This window comes from Dreissena polymorpha, chromosome 9 (assembly GCF_020536995.1).
Source record: "Dreissena polymorpha isolate Duluth1 chromosome 9, UMN_Dpol_1.0, whole genome shotgun sequence".
NCBI lineage: Eukaryota > Metazoa > Mollusca > Bivalvia > Myida > Dreissenidae > Dreissena > Dreissena polymorpha.
The window spans coordinates 61,769,193-61,794,410 of NC_068363.1; the positions used below are offsets into that span (position 1 = coordinate 61,769,193).

The following is a 25,218-nucleotide window of genomic DNA, read 5'->3' on the forward strand; positions in this document are numbered from 1 at the left end:
CTATTTTCCCGCGTGTTTAAATTAGCGAGTTGAGGTCTCTCCGCTAGCTGGTGTGCTTAGTTCATTGAACTTGTTTTAATGTGTAATGACTGAATTATCAATTCGTTGTTGATAGCTGTAGCGGCGGTAGAACGTCCTGCTCCAGTGATTTTCGTCGAGTGCATGGGTATTGGTTCGCTGTGTACTGGTGCTTGTTTGGTTCCCGCTTCCTCTATTTTGATTGCTTGCATTTGTCATCGTGGTTAAGTCATCTCTGTTAAAACTGTTTGTTTGTTGTGGAATGTACGGTTTACCGTTTACAAAAAGCCTATCTCTCACTAGAACAACTGTGTTGTCTGTGTGTTTTTGTCGGCTATTGCGTAGAGAGGTCGTCGCTTGTCTTCCATTACCTTTGGATATTGATCTTTGACCCAGTAATCCGAATTTGAGAGTTTTTGCTGTCCAGCATGTTTGATCATCTCTTTTTCTTTGTAGTATGTGAATTTTACTATTATTGGTCGAGGGCGGGCATGGTATCTTCCCAATCTATAGGCACGATCAATTGATATTGGACGGTCAATTGAAAGTTCTTTGTTTATGAAGTTTTTTATTATATGCCCACAGTTTTCTCCTTCTATTGCGTAGTTTTTGGCCTCTTTGATTCCGCAAAACAAGATGTTCCCGCGCATGCCACGCCAGTGCACGTCTGTTACACGTTCTTCAGTATGATTTAGTTTTCTTGTTACTTCATCGTGTGCGCAATGCAACCTACTGATTTCTTGTTCTACGTTAGAAAGGTGCTTTTCAAAGTCGTTGTTATTTCCTGTTATGTCGTCGCACATATCACTGTATTGTTGTATTGATAAGTCACATTCTTCCATTTCTGCGCTTAGTGTTTTAACGTCAGTTTGGAGCGATTTGACATATGTGTTCGCGTTTTCCATTTTGCGCTTTAAGTCCGGAATTTCTGAGACTGTGTGCTCTAATTCACGCCGGGTATGCGAATACTTCGTTTACGGATGGCACTTCACTTACAGAGAACAACAAACGCCACGCGCGAGAGGTGAGTTCTTCAGCTTTTTTGTATTTATGTTCTGTTTATTTGGTTTTTAGACACAGAACATTGTTTGGGTGATTAATGGTATAGCACTTCGTATTGCAAAGAAAGAAATTCTCGAAAAACGGTGAATTATTAAAAAAAAAACGATAAAAAGTCCATCGATAATCAGCATGAATTGAATGATCAGTACATATTTAAACAAAATAAACATACTTGGAAATAAATCAAGAACGTGCTTACAATTCGAAATAAAAGATCAATTTATCCAGTAATGTTACAACATGTTACATTTTAGTTTACTAATGTATTTGAGAAAATTCAAATGTTTTAAGAGTCGCATGCACATTTTTCATCTGCACTTCGTTTACCGATCATCTAAAAAACAATGGCACTTCGTTTCCCGACATCTAGACACTTTTTTCCAGATATAACACACTCGTTTTTTGTGAATCAAAAATGCAGAATTCGCTGTGGAATATTGTTAAAGTAAGCAGGCAATAAATAAAAATGTATGTACTTAGTACGCAAATAAAAAACGAATTACCGAAGCATGTTCTTATCCCTTTGAAATATGATTATGATTTGGTATAAATGTGAAAGATAAATGTTAAACAAATTGGATATGTCTTTTGAGTAAAATCTATATGACCATATATTTTAAATTACGTTCTAAGCGGTTGATCTAAAGCATTTATCTTTATGTCCAAATAAAGGTACTAAGGCTATTTACTTATATATTAGATAGCATGTCATGAATAATCACTCTGCTTAAACTGCCTCTCAGAGATTAATATCAGCAGCGATGCAGGTTCGAAATTCTATTGGAACTTTTTGGCTCAATGCCAATAAACGAAAATAGCAATAAAAGAACGGGCGGGGTTGATATAATCACACAACAGTGGTGTAAAAATTATGCATATCCGTCTTTGTTTTTAATATAAACACAACACATGCTGCATATGAAGTTCTATCCAATATAGCACCCTAAACTTCGTTTGTGGGGGTATACTAAGTACTGACTCCATAATATGACATTTAAACATTTTATGTACGCATTCCTTTTTTCCAGAATCAGTTGTTTTTACGATTTAAGTTTAACCGTGATTCTTAAAACTCAACCAATACAGTGATTTAGGGTCAGGTGAATCGCACTTCGAGCAAACGTTAGCGTTGCGTAAAGGGAATTGCTTCCTTTAAGCAGGGCTCAAAATTAAGGGAGTTTTACCATTCTCTTTTTCATTTTGTTGCTACGCATAAGTATCGTCTTGATGATGCGATTCAAATAAGCACAACCGACATAGGATTTTATGAAGAACAAATGTGTATTTGCCTCATAAAGACCCCTTCACTACCGTTATCGAGAGCCCTGCTATAAGTAAAATTAAACACGATTGTGTTGATCCGCATTATCCGTACACATTTATTTAATAATAAATATTATCTTATTTGAAAATTGCAATTATAATAAACATAGTATAAATTAATAGTAATGTGATTTTTGAAAAAAAAAATTTCAAAATATTTCGTATGAATAGCCATTATATAAATAAATGCATTTAAGATAGAAGATAAAACTCAGTTATTAGAGTGCCCGCTTTGTTGAAAGTCTCCGTAATCTGAAGTGCTCTTTATCGGTAAACAAAGTGCCTGCAACTTTATGTATGCCACCTATTACAACATGCACTATCTTTGTTTATATTTCATTGAATGCTATCAAAATTTCAGTATTTGAAGCACAGTGATTACTCTACATGCTGGAATAGCAAACAATTTCTTGCAATAATTCTAAGTAGTTTTATTTTGTTAAAATGTTTGCTGTTCATACAGTTTATGCTGTTTTCCGATCGAATTTTCTATTTTTTAGGCAAAACTGTACCATTCTTCCGTGAAATTGTGTATTCCCAAAACAAAAGGATACACCATTTATCAACTCGACCATGTGTCTTGTCTTAAAAACTAATCTTTAGGATATAACTTTAAATAAAACAGAGGAACTTACCTCTAGCGCGTGGCGTTTGTTGTTCTCTGTTAGTGAAGTGCCATCCGTAAACGAAGTATTCGCATACCCGGCGTGTAATTGCGTAAGCTTTTCTGTCTGAGATACAATAAGGGTTTCTATTGATTTTCATCGGTTTGTATGCATGTCCACATTGTGTCACACCGGTCTTACTGACCTGTGTGAATGCGCGCTAAGCATTGTGGGAAACGGACTTTTTTCCATCATGGCGTTGGTAAACATATAAACACGGAAGTGAAAAATGGTAATTAATTATTATCAAAAAACAGGCTCCATCAAACCGGGCCAGCTGTAATATATATTTGGATGCAGTTTGTGCTTCAAAAGGAGCCACTTTTCATGTCAGTCTATTGTATGTAAGAATCACTAAACACGAAATTAGACTAACTAAACACGTTGCAATACTGTATCTTCGAAATAGTAAATAAATCTAAATCATAAATACATATTTATAATTAAATACCTGCTGAAATTTGAGAACGAAAACGATTTAAAATAAACGCTGTGAACATTACAAGGAATCTTACATGTAGGCCTACTTAGTGAGAGGATTAATCAGGGATAAAATAAAATGGTGTTCGAAGGATCTAACATTTTGAGGAGGACGTCATGGTATCTTGGACATTTGGCACTTTCATATATTTATTTAGTAGATACTGAAAATGCTGAATGTGCTAATTGCAACATCAAAGATGAGCAGGTGAGATTTTTACAGCTTTATTTTTCTTGACATAATATTGTATGTTTTCCATTAAATTTATATGCCAGTTTTTTTTTACCATTTTGGGAATGGGGCCGGGTCCCTTTAAATTGGAAAATAACGTGTTCTTTTGAGTTAATTTGGGAGATAAATAATGTTGCTTTTATGATTAAAAATACTTTGAAATTGATAATAATAGTGATTTTAATAAGATATATTTTAAGCAGGGTTGGCACCAATCGACCGCCCCCGGTTTTAACCGGCGGTTTTTACCGGTTAAAACCGCCCCGGTCAATACTCCCGAAGTGGTCATTACTGGTCAATACTGGTCGATTGAACTTTACCCCCAATTTTAATTTATATTCCATGCCTAATTAAACAATATTGATAATATAGATTAAACAGACATGTTGCCATTAATGTCTTAAGCTATTAATACCAACTATTTTATACCTGTTCATGCAATTTGTAGGCCAATCTCTCAAAATTTTGCAAATAAGTCAAAGTTGGTCAATTGGATTTTTCTGGTTGATTGAACTTTTTTTCAATTATAATGAATTATGATGCTCAGATAATTCTGTGCTTGATTCATCAAGAACCTTTAAATTACTGTGTATGCCTTGTTCCTCATACCCCACTGTCACCACAGTCTTCTAACAGTCTTCTCACCTATACAGGTTGGGGCACGCAAAACTAATAATAGGGCCTTAAATGGCATCTTTTTGACACAATCCTTACTTGTCATGTATTCTTGCGTTGATTTCTTTAAATACATTTTTTAAACAAAATAGTGTAAAAAACTTTTTTTTTATTGATGTAAGAATATAAAAACATAATAAGAAATAATTATTAAAAGAAAAAAAATAATTGAAAAGAAGAGTAGACCCACAATTGGAAAACATAATTTGTTGGCAAAATCAAGAACTTTGATTGTTTATTCATTTGAATACCAATTGAACTTTTTAATATGAAAGGGAAAAAAACCTCTGAATACAGAAAGGAAACAAGTTAGAAGTAACTATTAAATTAATAGCAAGTATAACGTAATCTTCTTTTGTGTGAGTGATATGAAATAGCCTAAGGGCAGATTTGCTTAATTGTCAATATCAGAGACAACACTGCATGCATTTTATTACCAACTAAGAGGCCAGATTTATAACCCTAGAATACACAAGAGGTCTGTTTGTCCATCTGCTTATCAAATAGATATTTCAATAGATAAGTGAAATGCTATGGTACCTACAATAGCAATAATACTTTAGTAACAGATGTGATACACTGAGATAAAGATATTGCCTTAGTCCTTATGTATTTGAGGCTGTTTCCATAAATAATAAAGAAGTAACTTTTTACAGCTTTAAAGATTTTTTTTACAATAAATAACTCAGAAAAAAGTTTATCAATTACAGAATAATTATTGATTTAATATAAAATGGCTCCTTTGTAATGTTTAAATGCTACAATTTTCAATCAACCAGTATTGACCAGTAAAGACCAGTAATGACCAGTATTGACCGGTTTTCACCGGGTATTGACCGCCGGCCCGGTCAATACTCAATTGACCGGTCAATATGCCAAACCTGATTTTAAGGTTCAACTAATTTAGCTTGACTTTGAGATAATTTACATGTTTATATATTTATTAAAACATGTTTTTGTGTGGAAACCTTCCATCGGGAATTTTTAGGTCCCATTTGCGAAAAAATATATACTTTTTTCATTGCGAATCAGAACGGGTCATCTTACCGGACCCAAATTTGAAGGAAAAAAACACTGTATGCTCAATTTAGCTCGGCTGTTTTCAGGGAAAACCCTAGGTATTGTGTATCTACACACCACACCCATTTTGGGGTCACTAGGTCAAAGGTTAAGGTCACTTACCTCAAAAAAATAAATTTCATTATTCAAAACTGCACCGCAGCCTAGCTTGGCAACCATTATGTGGTGCTCTTGTTTATATATAATTTTAAAAATGTATTAATAACCAGAATAGTTGATGCATGTATAAATTAAAAGATACAACCATGAACAGTGTGTTTTAATTTTTAATAAATATGCTTTGATTGCGTATTATGCAAAACAATGAAGTCCATAATTTTTTTACTGATTTTTAAAATGTTGAATGTCACACCTCATGTACCACTCTGTTTATGTACCAACACTTTATGTACCACTATCTGACACTTTATGTACCATATTTATAATATATAGAGATAACTCATTTAATATGAATGTGTGTTATTAATGTAATGTATATTGTGTGATAGTTTTTATGAATTTAGACTTATATATTGGCCATAGATTTTATTTTTTGTCAGATTGTCTAAGTATCACTGAGTGTCTTAGTGTAATTTATTAGCCCAAGTACATGTAGTACTTAATAAATGATTTATAAGTCTTACCTGAAATTGAAGTGAATTATAAAAATTCATTTGTCTCTTATCTTATCCTGACTAAGGATTATAAAGTCTAAAAAGTTTGTATTATATTGTAAAATTGAAATGTGATACTTTAAAGAGAAGAGAGAATGACCTTATAATAAATGTTCAAACTGTAAAAAATCAAATTATATCCATCTCTAGACTTTAATCATGTTTAGAGAATGACCTTGATTCATTAGGACTGCTATGAATGAATGGACAATAACACCTATATTTTATGTAGTAGTAGTAGTAGTAGTAGTAGTAGTAGTAGTAGTAGACTAGTACCAGTAGAAGTAATATCAGTAGTAGAAGTAGTTGTAGTTGTTGTTCTTGTTGTAGTAGTAGATAATTATTTAATTAGTTGTAGAAGTAGTAAGAGTTGTAATGGTTGTGTTTGTATTTGTATTGAATTCTGATCATACAACAAAATGATGCTGGTGCTTACGATGATGATGATGAATATGATAATGCTGCTGCTGATTGTGATGATGATTATATGATGTGACTCCGGTATTATAAAATTATTGAGGTTCAAACACAAAACCTGTTGGAAAATAAAACTTCTCATTTATGACAAAAGATTTAGATTGTAGAGTAAAAAATAAGTATAAAATTCTCTAATAGGAAAGCCACCATTAAAGGACCATGTGGGCTTCATCAAAAGCAATGCATGACACAGTTATATCTCTTTCAAATGCACTCAATATTGCTGTTCCAATTGATATGCTCAGAAATGCTTCTGGATGGGCATACACCAAAGAGTACTTTCCTTCAAATATTTCTTCTAAAGACACAATAACAACACTGTCGCCCTTAGCAGGAATTCCGGACACCCTCCCCCCCCCCCAAGATGTTCCCTCCCCAGACATTTTCCCCCCATTTTAGTTTTAGTGCTTACATTCCCCCCACCCCACAATAAATTTATAAAGGTTTGGTTGAATTATAATCTTGATTTATTATCAAAATGATTATTTTGCTTATGTAATCTTATGTAATTAACTTTTTTATATGAAGCAGCTTGTTTGTTGTTTTCTTTGGATTAATCATTCATTATTTTTGTTAAACTGTTTAAGGAGTGCATGTAAATTATTAGTAAGTGTATGTTGGTGTACTAGAGAAAAACTAGAGGAATACATGGGAAATATTCTCAAAATCTTACACATGTTGTTTTTAATTAAATAGGATAAATTGATGAATTAATTCAGTTTGAGTAAACTTGGGCTGGGTTGTGGAACTATAGTAATTTGTTGTTTTTAAAACAATTAAATAGGGTAGTATGTAACTGTCAAAAAAAAAAATATGCATTCATAGCATATAATCCAATTATTGGATGTCACTGATATTTTCAATTTTACTAGTAGCTTATTAAGACTAATTAAAACAGAATTGGACTTTCCTTGCAAAGTATTTCATTATTAATAATATAATTAGCTAATGTGATCAAAATGTATTGATATTTAATAATATAATAATATAATTAGCTAATGTAATAAAAATATTGATATTTTAATAATTTAACTAAATGATATTAATAATATTTAAATTTGCCCAAAAAAACAAGGGCAGATAGATAGGAAGGATTATTTTTTTTTTTGAAAATCAACAGTGTTGTCAGTGTTAAATATTTGTAAAGCTTCCTCAACTTCAGTTTTACATTTTATGACCTGCAACATATTCTATCCTTGTTTATTTTACTATGGTAAGTCATTAAAGTGTTATTCATTTTTCAACTATATAATGTGCTAATTTCATATAATGAATGACTACCCCATTTAAAGATGACACCTAATCTAAATTGATTAATACAATAGTTATAATTGTTTTATTGTAACATACTATTCCACTAAAAATGACCATCATAGAACATCAATGCTGTGCTTTTGCTGTGCTTTAACTAAATTTTTCATTGATCTGAATTATTTAAAGAAAAAAATCAGGCACTTATAAAAAAATATATAATTAGGGTGTCAAAATTTAACAAACTGAACAAGTCAAATTGAACTTCTCTTGCAATGCAAATGGAGCAACTTGAAATATCAAATCGTTCCCATACTAGTCGGCAATATAGCTATGACATTGTGTCTATTCAAAACATGCATTAGACACACCTTCTGAAACTTTTTAGGCGGATTTGAAAACCCTATTTCACTGCAAACTTTCGTCAATAAAAGATCCATGTTGTAATACAACCGAAAGTGAAAGTACAGTTTAAAAAAAATGAATAAAGAGCAAACTTGTTGAAAACTGACGAAAAATTTAACTGAAACTAACGTAAGACCATAAGACTGAACAAAATAACACTTAAATTTTAAATCATAACAATAATGTTTACTTCTAAAACAAATTCTTCATTCATCCGCGGACTTCTTTGTGTCGTAGTCATAAATGCCTCCAAATGGAGGTGTGTGATGCGTCTAAGGATAGAGGTGACAATAACGTAGTGACGTCACCATCTATGTATAGAATGTGCATGTCCAACGTTGATTGTATTTTCGTCATCTGGTTACACAGGTTTAAAGCCCACGGCGGAAAACTATTACTATTACTGTCCGTCGTTTGAACCGAGCTGAAGTACGGATTATGTATCGATGTTGATTGTGCACCATTTTGAAAAGTCCCGTTATGCTGATTATGCTGAGGTTGACCGAGCATTGGAGGGCACATATTGCTGTGCATTGTATTTCCTTATTCTTGACACTGCCGAGTGCTTGTGGTCCCATGGCTGTTTTTCATATGACAATTTAGATTTTGATCAGTGAAAAGTGAAGGGTTCCCATACAAAATTTCCCTCGTTTGTCCTAAGATCTCCGTAGTATTTATCGTATTATTCAATGTTTGTGTTACGTCCATCTTTGTTGTACTCTTTGTAGGGCATGGTTTTTTCTTAAGATCACTATTTAATGAACATATTCCGCGTCTTATCTGTTATTATTCCTTTTTATTTGAGCACTTTGAAAAAAAAACACCACTGTACCCGCCATTGGTCACATGACCCTGAAAACCCCGTTGATTATGCACCCTGGTATTAGCTGACCTTACGACCCGCTAAGCTTAGTTTAGCAGAATACATTTACAGAAGTATCGATTAGAACTGCGCATATTTGATCAACAAAGCAGACTATTTATGAGGGTGTTTTTATTAAATTGAAGCCTTTCCGATTTGTTACGGTAAGCTAACGACATTTATTAGAACAGATGAATGTTCTTATATATGTATTTTTTGTGCATAACTAAACAATTGCTGATAAAAATTAGGTCGTGTTAGGGAGAAAAAATATTGTTGCTATTATATTTTGTGGTCGCATAAAATACGGTCAGAGATATAGATCCTATAATCCAATCGACATTCTTAACGATAACAGCAGTGACCGATTTCAAGAACATTCAACAAATTGGTTAAAACCGTCGTGTTTTGCCTGCCATCCTGTACAAAACGATTGAAACACCACAGACAACGATATCAAAAAGAATTTTTCCAAACAATAGGCCCGAATGAATAATTGAAATCTTCGCATGTGTTAAATACATTCACTGGGCAGAATACAAAACGTTCCGTTTCCTTTTGAACAGGTATCAAGTGATGCGTTGAAATACTGCTTGACGATCTTGTTTGTTAGTATTCAGGGGGCATGCGTATACGGGAGATGACCATGTTTAAGTGAGTTTAGTTTGAACTTACCTCCAAGATGACGTCGTTTTCGTGTTTGTCGTGAAGGAGTAGCGGATATTTTCACCCAGTAAGCCACTTTATATTTATATTTCTTTCGGCTCTACAGTGTTTGGGCATTCCTCGTTTTTTTGTGTTTTGAGCTCGTAGATGTCGGATACAAATTTATTGAAGAAAAACCGGCCACAAATCTGTTGTCTATTTACGTGACGTTCGAGAAATTGGATGAACATATATCATTTTCTCTTATAATGCACATGACAATAAAATATAACTAAAATCACGATTATTTTATTTTCCGTTTCATCTCTGATAACTAATTTATTTATTTTGTTTACACCCCCATTTTTTAAACTGACTTCCTTTTAAGCACAGTTTGGCACATTTTGGAACCCGACTCCTAATTCCAAATAAAAAACATCTCTTTCATATGTAAACAGTTTTAACACGAAATAACTGTCGTAAATGAATAGCAAACTGGCAAATGTCGGTTGCCTATTCTGGGTTGCAGGAAATATTTTCAGACAGGCTGACGTCACACATGAGTTGCTTATTATTTAAAAAAAAGCCTTTTTTTTCATGGGTGCTATACTATTTCGGAAGTTTTGTCTCACTTACATAGTGGCATCTACTTTATAAATATCAATAATCAATAGTATTTATTATTTGAAAAAATAACACCATAATCGGACGCCTTAGAACATAGATTCACTATTAGTGACTATTTCGTTCATTTCACGAAGTATTTATAAACAAATCATAATGTTTACGTCGACCCCCCCCCCCCCCCCCAGTTTTATGCAACACAATGACTAATGATAACGGTTTAAAATTGCAAAGCACTTGAAGAACTATGTTTTAAATGGCAGTTAATGAGGTACGCCCTTTTTCAGCGAATACCATCAACCAAGGGCATCCAACAAGTATATTGAAATACATTAACAATACAATTTCTTCACATCAATTATTCAATCTATCCGTTTAAACAATTTGAAATGCGCGTATTGGGATAAAACATAACATCACTCTATATCAATTAACTATTCCAGCGCGATTGCATCTTTTGAAAAGTACAATACATATAGGTCATAACGTTTTTAACGTATTTCTGTTTTCTTTACCCGCTTTCTTTCTTTCGGAATGATGTTGTCTTTATCGAACATACTTTTCTGAAGAATCGCATTGATGTACATTTTACACAAAACCTGGATATTCCTATTTTAAAGGCGGAAGTACTGTGTAACAGTGTGTGCCTTAATAATGAATCGAGTTGTTCATCATTGTATCCCGGCGAAACCGATTCACGGCTAGCAGAATAGAGGACATATTCTCATATTTATCTTTTGTACATGAGTGGATATTCAGGGTTACTATCAATACACTTCACAGAAATATGTTACTGCCACTCACTTATACATTTAATTGCCAGCGTAAATTACTTATGTTCACACCCCTCCCGCATTGTAATCACTTTTTCACCGGTATTAAGGGAACAATAAACAGTATCAACTATATAACAAATAAACACAGTCATATAGTTTATTTAGTCATTGATTATATTAAATAATTATATTAAATAATATTGTATACATCGATAAATAAATAAAGTTTGTGCTGACGTGTTAATAGAACACTCATGCCAAGTTCATGGTTCTGTAAACGTTTCATTGAAGTAAGCAAGATTTTATATAATAGGGTTCTATTATAAGATATTATTTCTCTCGTTCATATCCATATGTAGGTCATAGATTTAGACAATAAAATTTTGACATTAAATCCGCACTCGCCACAACCCCTTGACATCATCTACGTCAGACGCACTCTCACACAGATTATCTGGAATTGTGTATTTTAAACTCAACTATTTTATATGCGATAATTATTCATTAGTACTTAAAGTCTCTATCAATATCGGCCCGACTCACGATACCACACAGAAGAGTAGCAAATACCAGTAAACTGTACATTTCGTCTCGGTTTACTGAAGTACATCAATATATTTGCAAATAAAAAGAACAATCATTTAATCGTGCGATTGTTTTTTTCCACACATAAATCCCAAATTCAATATCGTATGAGTCAGTATTATACAGTAGAAACAATGGATGAGAGTATAAAATAATACAAAAATACATGTATAGTGCAGCCATTAAAACAATGTTATGTGGTAAGAATGTCATACATTTCATGCAAAATTTTCATACCAATATAAGCAAACTAAAATCAAAACTAAAGCATACGCGTACAAATGCAAAAACATACACACGTAACACCAGACACTTTATTTGGAAGAATAGTTAGTTATACAGACGAAATACTTTTGTTATATAATGAATTTTGTTTTGTACATCGACGACAACCCTGTACTGTATGTGCAAACTATTCGTACAAACAGCTCGTCAACAACGGGAGAAACCAACGTGAATGACGGAATGATGACTTCATAGACATGTTTACTAAGATGTGCCACATCTGCAATATCGGTGTGCCCGTCACGAGAGCCAATGATTAGGTCATAGCGATGTGGAATATGAGGGTCTGTATTGAAGACGTCCGCCCAGTCAAGAAGAAGCGTGTCATTAATGCGAGTTATACTTGCAGGATTGCCTGAAATGATAAAACAAATCTACATATTGCTACCATATTCCGTATTCTCATATGTACATTAAAAGAACCAAAAAACTGTGTCGACTTTATAGCTGATTGATTATGAATGATTATGTATACAACACGAAGTCCTTGAAAAAGACACAATAATGTGAGACCCCTTGTACTTTTGAATGACAAATTTAACATAAACTCACCGGTGAGAGGCGGTGCGAGGTTGTGTACTTGTATTAAAGTGGTGATGCTTTCACTTGTGAATTGTCCAACATTCACAGCCTTAATTTCAGCAGTAATTATGGTGTTTGACTTCAGGTCCAAGTGTTGGATGCTAAGCATAGTTTTTAAAGGAATATTGGTCCAGTCTTGTAGAAGCGTGCCGTTTTCATGAATTCGGTATGCATAAGACATAGTTTCAGAAATATCCCCAACTTTGCTCCATTCCAAAAGCAAACACGTATTATTTGTCTGTACTGGAAATCCATTTAAGCCGACGAAATCACTTGCTATATGTTGCTCATTCATTGGTAAATATTGAACAGTAGCAGAAGACATATCGGGAGGTTGCAGGAACACAGTCACAGGTTCAGAAACCACAGTTGTACAGAGGTGTGCGTTATTATAGCACTTGATTGTCACATAGACTTTGGAGTTATGCGCTTGCTTAACGTCATCGGCGAAACAGGACCGCACAGTTTGAGAATCAAAACTAGACATAATGTCGTCCAGAAATGGCGCGTGACCTATGTGTAAATAAAAAATCAAACGTATAATAAGCAATTGTATTCAGAACAAATATTATAATCACAATAAAAGAGTATTTACACTGCAGGATCATGTACAGGAGAGACAGTGTTCCGATTAGTAAAATGTCATATCAAACGAAATCTTAGGCTAACAAGGTAAGATTGTATGTTTAATGTAAAGCTACCTAATGCGCATGTGCAAAATTCAACGTCCGATTCAAGGTCTTCTACTTCCCACACTGTGCTAATCCGGACATGGTCATGTGTTTCCGGAACATTTGTTGCCTCTACAATAACGCGTGTCTCTAACGAAGTAACGATAGGTGACGTTTGATCGATAACTGTTGGAGAACTCAGCCGGAAAACACTGGTAAGGCCTGCGTGATTTTCAGCTACCATAGTAATAAATAGAGGTGTATTATGCCTGAATGATGTACGGATCACGAAGTTGTTTTTCCTTGTGTGAACGGCCATTAATGGCTGGAGCTGTAAGCCACCCTCTGTTGTTCCTGCACCGAGTTTAATCTGGAATGTTTTAATTTATACATTCAAATTTGTTTATACAGAAAAAAATTACTTTTCGAACGATTACATGAGATGTATTTATTGTACGAAACAAGAAGGTTACTTTAACGCAACAAAATATACGTAAAATACTTAATTACCATTTTCAGATTGCTTTCTTGGTCATCGATATTCCAAAATACAGCTACAGCAAACGGGTCGATTTGGCGTGCAACCAATGCCGCGGTGTCAGATATGGTCATTTTTTTGCATACCATAATAGCTATATTTCTGAATGGATTGCTAGATATGTTTATGCCCAAATCAATTGTGATGCTTGATTGGCCGGTTGCGGGTGATATGAACGAGTAGATAATTTCGTACATGCTGTCAATACGTCTACCTAAAGGAACATGCCGCACACTAGTATTTATGTAGATTAAAGTGTATATTTCGTTTTGAATGCCTGTAATGTTTCCTTGAATATAATATAACTTCCCTTCAAACAAATTATGCTGTACAGACATCGATTGTAACCCATTTGTGTGTAAGATTGTCCACTTGTCTTCAAGGCGCTCGGTAGACTCACACTCGTAACCTGTTGGTGGCGATGTGTCAATAGTCACTTTTGGAGACGTCACAAACTCACTCTGATGCCCAGCAGCGTCTTCTGCTTTAACGATTCCAATGTAACTTTTGCCAGTATGAAGAGTCAGGTTGCTAAATGTATGTTGCGTTTGGAGTCCCACATCTGTATATCGTAAATCAGGCTCTTTAAGAGAATTACTCTCTGAAAATGCAACTAAATAACGCTGTATTCCAGAAAAGTGATCTTGAAATCCGTGCCATGAAAACATGAACGTATTTGATGAACTTTGAAACTCTAAATTATTATGGTTCATACTGTTAAAAACTATCCCTTTCTGGGGTTTATCTTTGTCTACAATAAATCCATCGGAACTTTTCACAAGATGTAGACCAACATTATTCACAGCATAAACCGTTACAAAATATCGAGTTCCATGCTGCAGACGTATGTCCTTTAAAGTTATATTCGTAGCCAAACCCACATCCCGTATACTGTATGTGTCGTCTCCTGCAAAACAGTACACCGAGCAAGTGAAAATTCTAATTGGACCAACGATAATTTTGATTACTAGTATTACATTATTAATGGGACATTTTATCCGCGCATATTTATAAATTATTACACAATTCACTTGCAGTATATCTTACTTTCTGGCGAAGTTCCAACGCTGATACTGTAATGATGAATGCCGCTTTGCAGGTCGCTAAATACTCCTTTCCAACATATAGTAATATTATCAGTCCACTGTAGAAAATCCTCATCCTTTATACATGATGCCCCTTCCATAATGAATTTCCCACGGTTTATGATTGGAGGGGTAAGGTCAATTATAACTGGAGACGAGCTAAAAACTGCGAAAGCGGTCGGCCCATACCAGACCTTTAAATACACTACATACTTCTCATCGTGCAAGAACGATTTATTAATTGGAAGGCAGTGAACGAATTCCCATCGTAGTCCTATGTCATGCCATGGAGTTTCAGATTGTACGTCGAATACCCCCTCGCCAACAACATGTTCGTACATTCCAATACTCCATTCAAATCTTTCGACGGTATTATTCAATTTTCCTCTTTTGTTTAGAACCCAATGCCCGGCAAGACAAGCGGATGAAGCGGATATACTAAGACTCTGATGCTTCAGACCAGCAGAAACAGTAAATGTCGGCCGATCATCTAACAGCGCTTCAGTGTTTGATATATCTATGCATTCTAAAATTGTATTCGAATCTACGCATGGTCTTCCAACTATTGCGCATGTGCAATCATTGTTGCAGTAATGCACAACGCATGAATGTTTTTCTATTTCTAATGGCCCCCAGTCGTTTTCAACTTCATGAGAAGAGGAACTCTGCAGTACGTTCACAGAAACTCTAGCAACGGAACTATTCAAGCCAACATTATTTTGAGCCCATAGCGATAAGATTATTTTTTCATTCGGTAGCAATTGTTCTGTTAGGAAAATCGATGTTTGAATTTCTCTGCCATGTCCATCATTTTGGATAGTAACGACGCCATTTGAAAGTTCTTCGCCGCTGTATTTTCTGGACATTGTTATATAATACGCCTCAATATCTGATTCCTGGTCGTAAAAACCATACCACGTTAAAGAAACATTTGTTATGGTAATTCCCCTATTATCGCGGAATTTTTTCCAAGTCATCGGAGCCTTAAACCCACCCAAATGCGGTGGTGTTGAATCTACAAGGAGGTCGGGAGTGCGGCTTGAGGAGCAATGTCCTGCAGCATTGCAGCCTGTCACAATTGCATAATACGAATCTCCATCGTGTAGCCAATTGTTTCCATCCAAAGCAATTGTTACTTGCCGTTCAGAACCTAACACAAGATGCTCCATAGGTGTGTGGCCCTCGTGGTGTGTTTTTAATGCAATTTCATGCCGAACCACTGGACTTTCGTCATCATCAAACATCCATTCCAAGCGAATAATTGACTTTTCCCATTGACCGCTTTTGGCTTGCACGGCGTTGTAATCCAAAATAAATTTTGGAAGTAAGGTAATGTATGGCGGCGTATCGTCAACAAACCATGAGTCTGAATCTTTTGAAGCGTTCAATCCCGCATTGTTTATTGCAATGACAGTTGTAACAAGAGGAGTGTTTACAGGAAGGGTAATATTGGTCTTCAAAACACTCGAATGAAGAAGTGCATTGAATCGTTCAACAATATCACAGTGTCCGGTTTCCGATGAAATGCAGACTTCAAAATGAGCAATGTCCGATTGTGGATCCTCAAAACCATGCCATCGTATATTAATCGACGAACTAGGAAAACAAACTTACAATACTAGTATGTATGCAATTTAGAAATCTAGTTATTTAAATGTGATTTCAAACCATTTAAAGATCCTTGCAATTATAGACTAAATTAATACAAATACTGATTTCTTAATCATATGGATTATGTATTAAAAATCAGATAAATATTTAAAAGTCGCAACTCAAACGTTTTAAACCAAGCACAATAACACAAACGAAATAAAGTTAAGTTGTATTTCGTTTAATTAATTGTGCATACAAAAATAACTTACATTTAACTTACATTTGGCCAACGTATCTGGTGTTACCTTCCACGCCAACGTAAACCACGCCTGTTGTGGGTGGAGAATTGTCCAACGTGATACCATCAGATGTTCTAATTGTGCATAGGTTTACATTGTTACAAGCTTCAACCGTAACAAAATATGTTTTGCCAGCCACAAACTTGGCGTTCCAAGATACTTCTGCAAACAAACATAACATTCATGACATCATTTGTTTACGATGGCTAATTTTTACCATTTAGTTCTGGCGTGTTGCGGGGGGTTCGTTTTGGCGTGTTCGTTAGTTGACGAAGTTAAATCCCCTCTCCTACACTAGAATGATTCGACAGAAGGTAGGCATTGTAATTGTGAAAGCACGACCAATGAAAATAAACATGAGCTATAAAGAACCTCACCTGTCATAAGTTCAACATGAGTCATGATTCTTTCGTTGTCATCATAAGGTACTGTTCCAAGGCCTACTCTGTAAAATGCGAGTCCACTTTCCGAGTCATAGAAGTCTTTCCAGTTTGCACTTATAACGGTCACGTCTTGTTGATAATCCGAATCCTTAAATATTATTTCTTACATGTGTTTTTAATTCATCATTAGCAAAGAATACACAATACATATCTCAAAACTGCCATTTCATATAATCCATAGTTAAGTGTGATTAACATGTTTTATGTAAAGAGGTAAAATAATAAAATTTAACATTGCGATATTTACTCACTGTCCTTGTATATTTGTGCTTCATGTTAAACACAAAAACTAAGAAGATTAAAATTAAAACAAAATTCTGATGCCGGCCACGACACCATGGTGTAAGAGACAATTATCAATTTGGGGTCATGGTACAAGATTTTTTCCGAAAAGAACCAATTATTCTCGATATTTGATACGAAAAACGTCATTTTATTAATATAACCCTAAACTACCAAATACCTTTACTTTACTTAGGCCATCAAGCACATGTCCATTCGTCGGTGGCGTCTGGTCAATAATCAGTAACTGGTTAACTGGTGTTGAAACAAGGCCAGCTCGGTTCACAGCCTAAACAACAACAAATAACAGCACATTACAATTAAGAAGGCAATCGACTGTTTATTCCTTACTGAATTTTGTGGCAAAATAATGTTTATTATGTGATTGTTGTTTGTAAAGGGCATATTTCAGTTTTTGTACCACGATATGATGAACTTGTTTTAAGACTTAAAGTTAAAAAAACTAATACAAATAACCACTATTAAGCGTTCAATAACGCACTTAAACAAAAATCAATAAACACAGTACTCAAATGGCATATTCCAGGTAACAATAATAACAGCAGTTATAAGCTGTTTTAAATGAGCAAGAAAACTGAACAAAACTCAAAACAACAACACATACAGTGTGTATCATGAATATTTTTTTTAATGTTTTAGTTATACATACCAGTGTAGTCAAGAAGATCTTATGTCCGTTGTGTAAATCATAATAGCCAAGGTTCCATTCCACCGTGTTTTCATATATCTTTGTCAGAGGTATTATATCCGTGAATCCTTCTTTCGAACCAAGGCCAACTTGAAAATAACCTATACCACTTTCGGGATCATAGAAACTGTCGAAGCGGATAGTAATAAACATCGTGCCAACATAGACGCTTGTATGCAAGCTATCCAGAATGATAGCACGTCCAGCTATTGGGGGCGTTGTATCAATAGTCAGCTTCAGAGATTCACTCACAGTGGAGAAGCCGGCATAGTCTGTACCTGTCGGAGTTAACAAAAACATGTGCGTGTAGCTGAAGACGTTTTATAAGTGATAAGGTGATGTCGTCGATGTTATTGAAGTAGCAAAAGTAGGGAACGAACGAGGCACACGAGTAGTAGGAGAAGTTAATTGTAAACGAAGAAACAAAAGTTGTTAATGAAATGTACCAGTATACACTGTACGTATGTATAATATCCAATATTCACACTCGTTTGTGTTTACGCACTTGTTTCTCAAATGAAATGGCAAAATTAATTTAACAAGATTCTAATTCGAAAAGAATTGGTTTCATTATCATGCTACGTTCCCAGTGTTGTGCCATTCGAAATAAGTGACACGATTGGTAAAACTGTATTGATACAGTAGTATTTTTTTAAGTGCTGAGGCTAAGCTAACATATGATAGTTGCCCGTAGATTACGATACGCTGCTTTGATCTCGATTACAATCTGTTCGCGATTCGACTATTACAGGTGCCATAATCTGAAAAGTCTGGTATCCAGTTCAGATACGATAACATACGACCCGATTGGACTGATTCGATCTATTTCAGGATTAGGTCTCGATTCGACACGATCACCACGACCGAATTCCCTGTAATAGTATATTCTTGTACACGGTTATGCATTAACCTTAATGTAGCAATAATCTATGTGCTCCTTAACGACTATGACTGCGATGTATTTCTATATTTAATCAACAGCTTTCACGGTGAGAGGCAAAACTGATCCGAACGATATAAATGCAGCCCGATTGCAATTCGACCTCACGTTTGCTTAAGTTCGGAAAAGATTGTAACAGAGCGTGACGTTGTTTTTTCCTTGCATCAGATCGACTGCGATGACCACGATGTGAAAGTACGCATAGCTAGGATAGGCCGCGCTATTTAAAGAAACAAGACATTTTGATCCCGAATTACAATTTTTCGCAGTTGATCGAATTAATCATGGTTTGAACCTTTACAACATTTAAGAAACTAACACGATTAAAGATCAGAAAATACCCGATAGGATCTTATAAGAACGCCATGATCAATTTACGATGAAGGTCACGATTTCAATCGTGGCGCCCATTGTAATTGATAGAACGTAGAATAACCGTACTTGAATATATTCGTGCATAAAGGTCAATGTCAGGTGATGCTGGCGAGTTGCTTTTGTACTCGATGTTAAAAATGTACATTTACCTGTGACTGTCGCATACACCATTCTTCCTTCAGTCCATTCTGGGAGTCTAAGCACAGCTAACGATTCATATCCCGGCTTCGTGCTGCTTGCAATATCGTCTGAACCTGGTCTTGTACCTGCATGGCGAAAAAAATGGAACATATTACGGTAAAACGGAATTGTTAATTTTTAACATTTCCTTTAAAATATTTTTTTTAATCTCAAACATTGTTTCAATGATGAAAAGAACGTAATACAAATACCTATTGCAATGTAATAATTCTTCAGTTTTCCTTGATAGCCTAACACGCTCGCATCAACATTATCATCAAAACCATTCCACGTAACGACGATATTGCGAGGGTTTGTGATGTAACGATTGTGATGGTTTATTTGTATTTCTCCCTTCGAGGGCGGTGCATCATCAAGTATAAAACCATTGCTACATGAGGATATTTCTGCCAAATATTCTTCGGAGAATTCTCTCTGGATTGCAATATCATCAGACTGTGCACATATATAGTAGAATGTATTCATATTGATGTCATTATGCTTGAATTCAACAAATCCAGTATTGGTTGTGAAGAAGGCATGACAATAGCTGTAAGTATCACACACGCTTGGAACACGTCGAACGGTCATAAGGTACCAGGTGACATTTCGATTAGAAGCGTAAAGCATGGCGCCAGCGATGGATGAATTCGCGAAGCCGAAATCGAGTTCTGCATTGTGGAGAAAACTGTAGTGCTTTCCAATATCCAAACTTTCCAAGAGCTGTCAAGGAAACGGATAAAAATAGTGTCTTCAATTAAATCAGGTATTACGTTTAATAGTATGTTTTTCACATAATGTGGTGAATACTGTTTGATAATTAATGTACAATATGGCATTATGTCAGATTTAACAACTCAAAGACTTAAGAAAGGAAAGTCTCATACCTACTCAACAATATATTTATTATGATATATTACGGACCATCACGTTGATTTACTGCTGCATACAGATATAACATACATTTAAAGAATAATTAGACAATCATTTTTATCAAGGTGTCTGTTAATCAGAAACACTATATAAAAAGTTAAGTATGCGATGCAATTAACAAAATGGAACAAACGAGTGGCACTTTGTTTCAAATAAAAAATGTACGGTATATCATCGTATAAAAAGCCCTTAGGCACATAACACATTCTGACTTGCAAATAGCTACTATTGATAGCTGTATCAATGGTTAGGACGGACATAACACGTCATGGTTATGTGATAAAAACTCAATAAATGGTGGTAATGAATGAAGTACTTCTGTAAACATGTAATTTCGATTATTAGAACATGCAATGTTATTTTTGTTTACATTAAGTTAACAAGACAGACACACTGATTAAATAACAGCATAAAACGTTATTGTGATGTGTGCGGCGCTTAAATTTGAGGGTTATCGTCCTGACGTGAAAATATGCAAAACGTTCATAAAATTATTTTCAAGAAAAGTACATGTCTGTAATTATGAGAAATTGTCATATTCCAATACGCAATATTAATTAACGAGCATTTCATGTCAGGAAGTTATTACAATCGCTCAGTATAGATGAAAAAGCTGATTTCTTTGCTGTTAGAGAATACTTATATTCATATAAAACATATAATGTCATTCGTTTCTTTGAAAGAACCACTTACCTTTTTTGCATCATACCAACTTGAGTCCGAAGCATCGAAATCATAGACGGCGTTAAGCGAGTACGCGCCTAGATCCTGGTTCATGGCCTTAACGCACGAAATGCTTGAATGTCCAGTCAGAGAAAACATGCGAACACACAAGAATGACATGGCATGCCCGTGAATTGGCAGACTGACGCAACGTTTAACCTAAAATGAAATTTAGAACTAATTGTCGTCATTATTGTGGTATTGTTAATGCATATCAAAAAATAACGATATCAATCAGGAAAGCTTTTTTAATATTTATTTAAACAGTATTTGGTGTTTGGGATTTAAGCTACATACCTTGTTGTTTGATGCATTAGCGATTACATTTTCCCATTTTAGTAATTGGTCATTTCCTTCTTCATCACGACTTAATGTCCATTGATAAAATGCTGGTTTGAAATCATCGTTCATGAGATCCCAGGATACTTTCAATTCTAGGCAGCCATATATCTCATTCGTTTTCAACACAGCACTGAGGCCCATAGCATGCGGCACAGAAAGTTCAACAGTAAAAGGTTTGGACTGAATAAAATCAAGACATCTGCTGTTTGAGCACACTTTTACACAGGCAACATATTCTTTTTGCTCTTTGATTTCAACATTATGTAGTGTTGTGCTCATTGTCCACACGGGCGTCTGGAATGGCATTATATGATTCAGTACTTTAAGGTTGACATTTGGGACTTCCGCAATTGCCACAGAATACTGAAGCCGTGAGTCACTATCAATACTGTCTATTTTCCAACTCAAATCAATTAGATTCGTCATTTGAATTATATCATCACGTGGACATTGGTTGACTTTTAAACGCAGTGAAGATTTTGTAGCATTCACAAAAGTAACATTAAGATACGGATTCTCAGTAAAAGGTGTTAAAAAATAACACTGATCGCCACTATCAAGTAAACCGTCATTTGTTCCAATGTTCAATACATTTCTGATATCATAGTCATCCAAGTACAAACTATATCGTTGACCAATTATCAATGAATGTGTCATCTCGTACTTTGTTTGTGTGTTTGAAATGGTCATAATAACCGGTTGAAAATGGAAACAATCACGACCAACACGAATTTTCATTGACTTCTGTAGAATATCCTTATTGTAGATTCTTAAACCGTTTGATACCGCTATATTGGATCCCCCTGTACCGTTAACCCTTACCAAAAACACAAGTTGTGCGTTTGCTATAATTGACTTTGAATTAAGGCAATACATGTTTGTGCCTTTTTGAACGTTACCGAAAGCTAAAATATTGTCAGACTCCCCAATTGTTCCTATGCCTGCTTCAAACGAAACATGTTCAGTATGTGAAAAGCCGGTCCACCTGGCACACATGACATTTTCAGTGAAGTGAATATCAACGTCATCTGAAAACACATCTGCATTTTCTGGATCAAGATCTACGATAATGCCATGCCCAGGCGGATATATTGAGGGCACAACGAATTCCGATGTCATAGCAGTCGCAGAATGACCAGCATTATTGTAGACATGCACCATCAGGTAAAATGGCAACTCATAGCCGACGTCTTGGTAATGAAGATTTGTAATTGGATATTTGATACATCCGCCAGAGAAGGGAGGGCAAGGGTCAGAAGCTTCCAATCGCCATTCCAGGAGTGGACTTACAGCGTTCTCGCCATGGACTATTTATACAAAAGAAAAAAAGACTTTTATATGATTTCCATTTTCCTGTAGAATATACTCTTAATACTTTTTAAAATTCACCTTCATAGCCAATTGGAGTTTACTTCATATTTAATATTCTAAGAAAATGAACTTGAATATAATTGTAAAAACTCATGTACAGGTAAAAAAACATATATAGTTACATTTTTCACAGATGCACTGAGAAGTTGAATTGATAGATACCCGGTGAAACACCGAAGTTAGCATTCATAAAGACAAACTTTTAAACAGTTTCACTTTATTTATACAATTCAGTTACTTCATCGCCTTAACGACTCTGCTATATTTTAAATGTATAAAGCAAATATTACAAAGATAAAGTATTGTTTCCGTGCAAATATTGCTATAATCATCGCATTAACATATACAATATTCAAAAAGATTTGGAAATATATCAGTTAATTTCAAATTTTCAAGATAACTTTATATAAACATATATATCTTGAACATTTGAAATTAACTGATATGTTTACATTTCAACGAAAACAATAATAATAACGTTCACTTACGGAACTGAAATACTATCTGATTGATTGGTCCCGTCTGTTCTTCATCAAAGAATGTGCCTGCTTCCCAACCAAATACAACCTTCTCCCCATCTATCGATACGTTCGGAATGCTTCGCCACAATGGAGGTGTCTCATCGATTAGAATGGGTCCAAGTGTTGCTACACTGGTAATACCGGCTTTATTCACTGCTTTAATGAAAATGTAAAATAGTTCAGTGGATCCTATTGCCTCATGTTGATGTCTAAAATTCAGTTTCCTGTCAGATGACTTGTAATCTAATATATTGGGATATTCTCTTTCAGTTGGATCGCTTCCAAATCCAACATAAAAGTCTTCTATCTGGCTGTTTCCGTTCTCAATATCCCACTGCATAAAGATATAATCATTAGGAAGAAAAATCACAGTTTGGTCTGTGTATAGGTTAAGTGTTTTACAAAGAAATTCCGCTGTGTCTGAATTAGTGCTTGCGGCTAACTTCGTTTGAAGATAATCTGCAATTGGTGATATCGTAGAATTTGCTGTACAGATACTCGAACAAGCAGTGTTGTTAAACAACGGTTGTTTATCCATATGTGCAGTCAGTAAATAGGGCATGCCATTTATGCATGTAATCGTTTCAGACCACGTCGCATGTTGTAATGTCACGTTTCTCATTTGCGGTGGGGTCAAATCTCTCGTGATGCCATCGGAACATGCTGGCTTGGAGGCTTCGATAGCATTGTTAATTGCAACTACAGTAACAAATCTTTTACCAGTGAAATTTGCGAACAATCGAATGGATGTTTCAGTGTTTGGCAATTCGAAATATAGGGCGTCATGAGACGAATTTAAAAAATCGTTTGTTTTCAAGCAACGTTGTGCAAGTCCAATTTTATAAAATTTTATTCCGCTTTCATGGTCGATGAATCCATGCCAGTGTACAAGGAATGAATCTTCACTTGTGTAATCTATATCGACGTTGTCAACAGGACCTGAAATCCACAAGAATAAAAAAATATATTTCTAAAAATGGTATTTCTCGTGATTAGTATTTATACTTAATCCACGTATATGTTAAAGTAACATGTTCATTGCACAAAATGGTAACGTACCTTCATAGACCACGCCTTTTTCTGGAGGCGAATCGTCAACAAGAATATCGATGCGTTCTGTTGTCGATAGCATAGCTTGGTTTGTTACCGTTAAGGTAAAGTAATAATTCCTGTTGTGATCCCCATTGTGTTTGTTCAGTCCAATAAGTGAATTAAGTTGTATTGTATAGAGGTTTACCTCGCAATAACCCACGGCTGGACAGTAACACATGTTGGAATCGTGTGGACAATTTTTCTACGAACAGACAATAAATCAGGTTAGGTATGGTTGAAGGGTAGTGAACATGTTCAAGTTAGATCAATCAACCTATCATCATATAAAAAACACACGGATGCAATACGGTCAGTAGCAATACATACATATACAGCATGTGAGGTCAATCAAAATTATACTTACATTTTGTGTTCGGCCTATAGATGTATGACCTCTTGTTAGTTCTGTTGATGTATCGGCGATCCCAAATAGCCACTCTA

The 25,218-nt window shown here is 35.0% G+C and overlaps 2 protein-coding genes across 5 annotated transcripts in view; both read right to left on the reverse strand.

Moving 5' to 3' along the window:
- The window catches only part of LOC127846439 (uncharacterized), a 99,699-nt gene that overhangs the window by 34,040 nt on the left and 40,441 nt on the right, over nucleotides 1-25,218 (reverse strand). The window lies entirely within an intron of this gene.
- Nucleotides 11,372-25,218, reverse strand: part of LOC127846425 (uncharacterized) — a 105,258-nt gene continuing 91,411 nt past the window's right edge. Inside the window, exons 10-23 of the mRNA XM_052377650.1 lie at nucleotides 23,653-24,624; nucleotides 21,749-23,100; nucleotides 21,422-21,610; nucleotides 20,008-20,518; nucleotides 19,765-19,881; nucleotides 18,262-18,578; nucleotides 17,773-17,880; nucleotides 17,244-17,397; nucleotides 16,848-17,028; nucleotides 14,937-16,570; nucleotides 13,862-14,796; nucleotides 13,382-13,721; nucleotides 12,651-13,193; nucleotides 11,372-12,453 (exon numbers count right to left, since the gene is read on the reverse strand). Coding sequence (XP_052233610.1) covers nucleotides 12,170-12,453; nucleotides 12,651-13,193; nucleotides 13,382-13,721; nucleotides 13,862-14,796; nucleotides 14,937-16,570; nucleotides 16,848-17,028; nucleotides 17,244-17,397; nucleotides 17,773-17,880; nucleotides 18,262-18,578; nucleotides 19,765-19,881; nucleotides 20,008-20,518; nucleotides 21,422-21,610; nucleotides 21,749-23,100; nucleotides 23,653-24,624 — 7,637 coding nt within the window. The 3' untranslated portion in view covers nucleotides 11,372-12,169. The remainder of the gene's footprint in view (nucleotides 12,454-12,650; nucleotides 13,194-13,381; nucleotides 13,722-13,861; nucleotides 14,797-14,936; nucleotides 16,571-16,847; nucleotides 17,029-17,243; nucleotides 17,398-17,772; nucleotides 17,881-18,261; nucleotides 18,579-19,764; nucleotides 19,882-20,007; nucleotides 20,519-21,421; nucleotides 21,611-21,748; nucleotides 23,101-23,652; nucleotides 24,625-25,218) is intronic.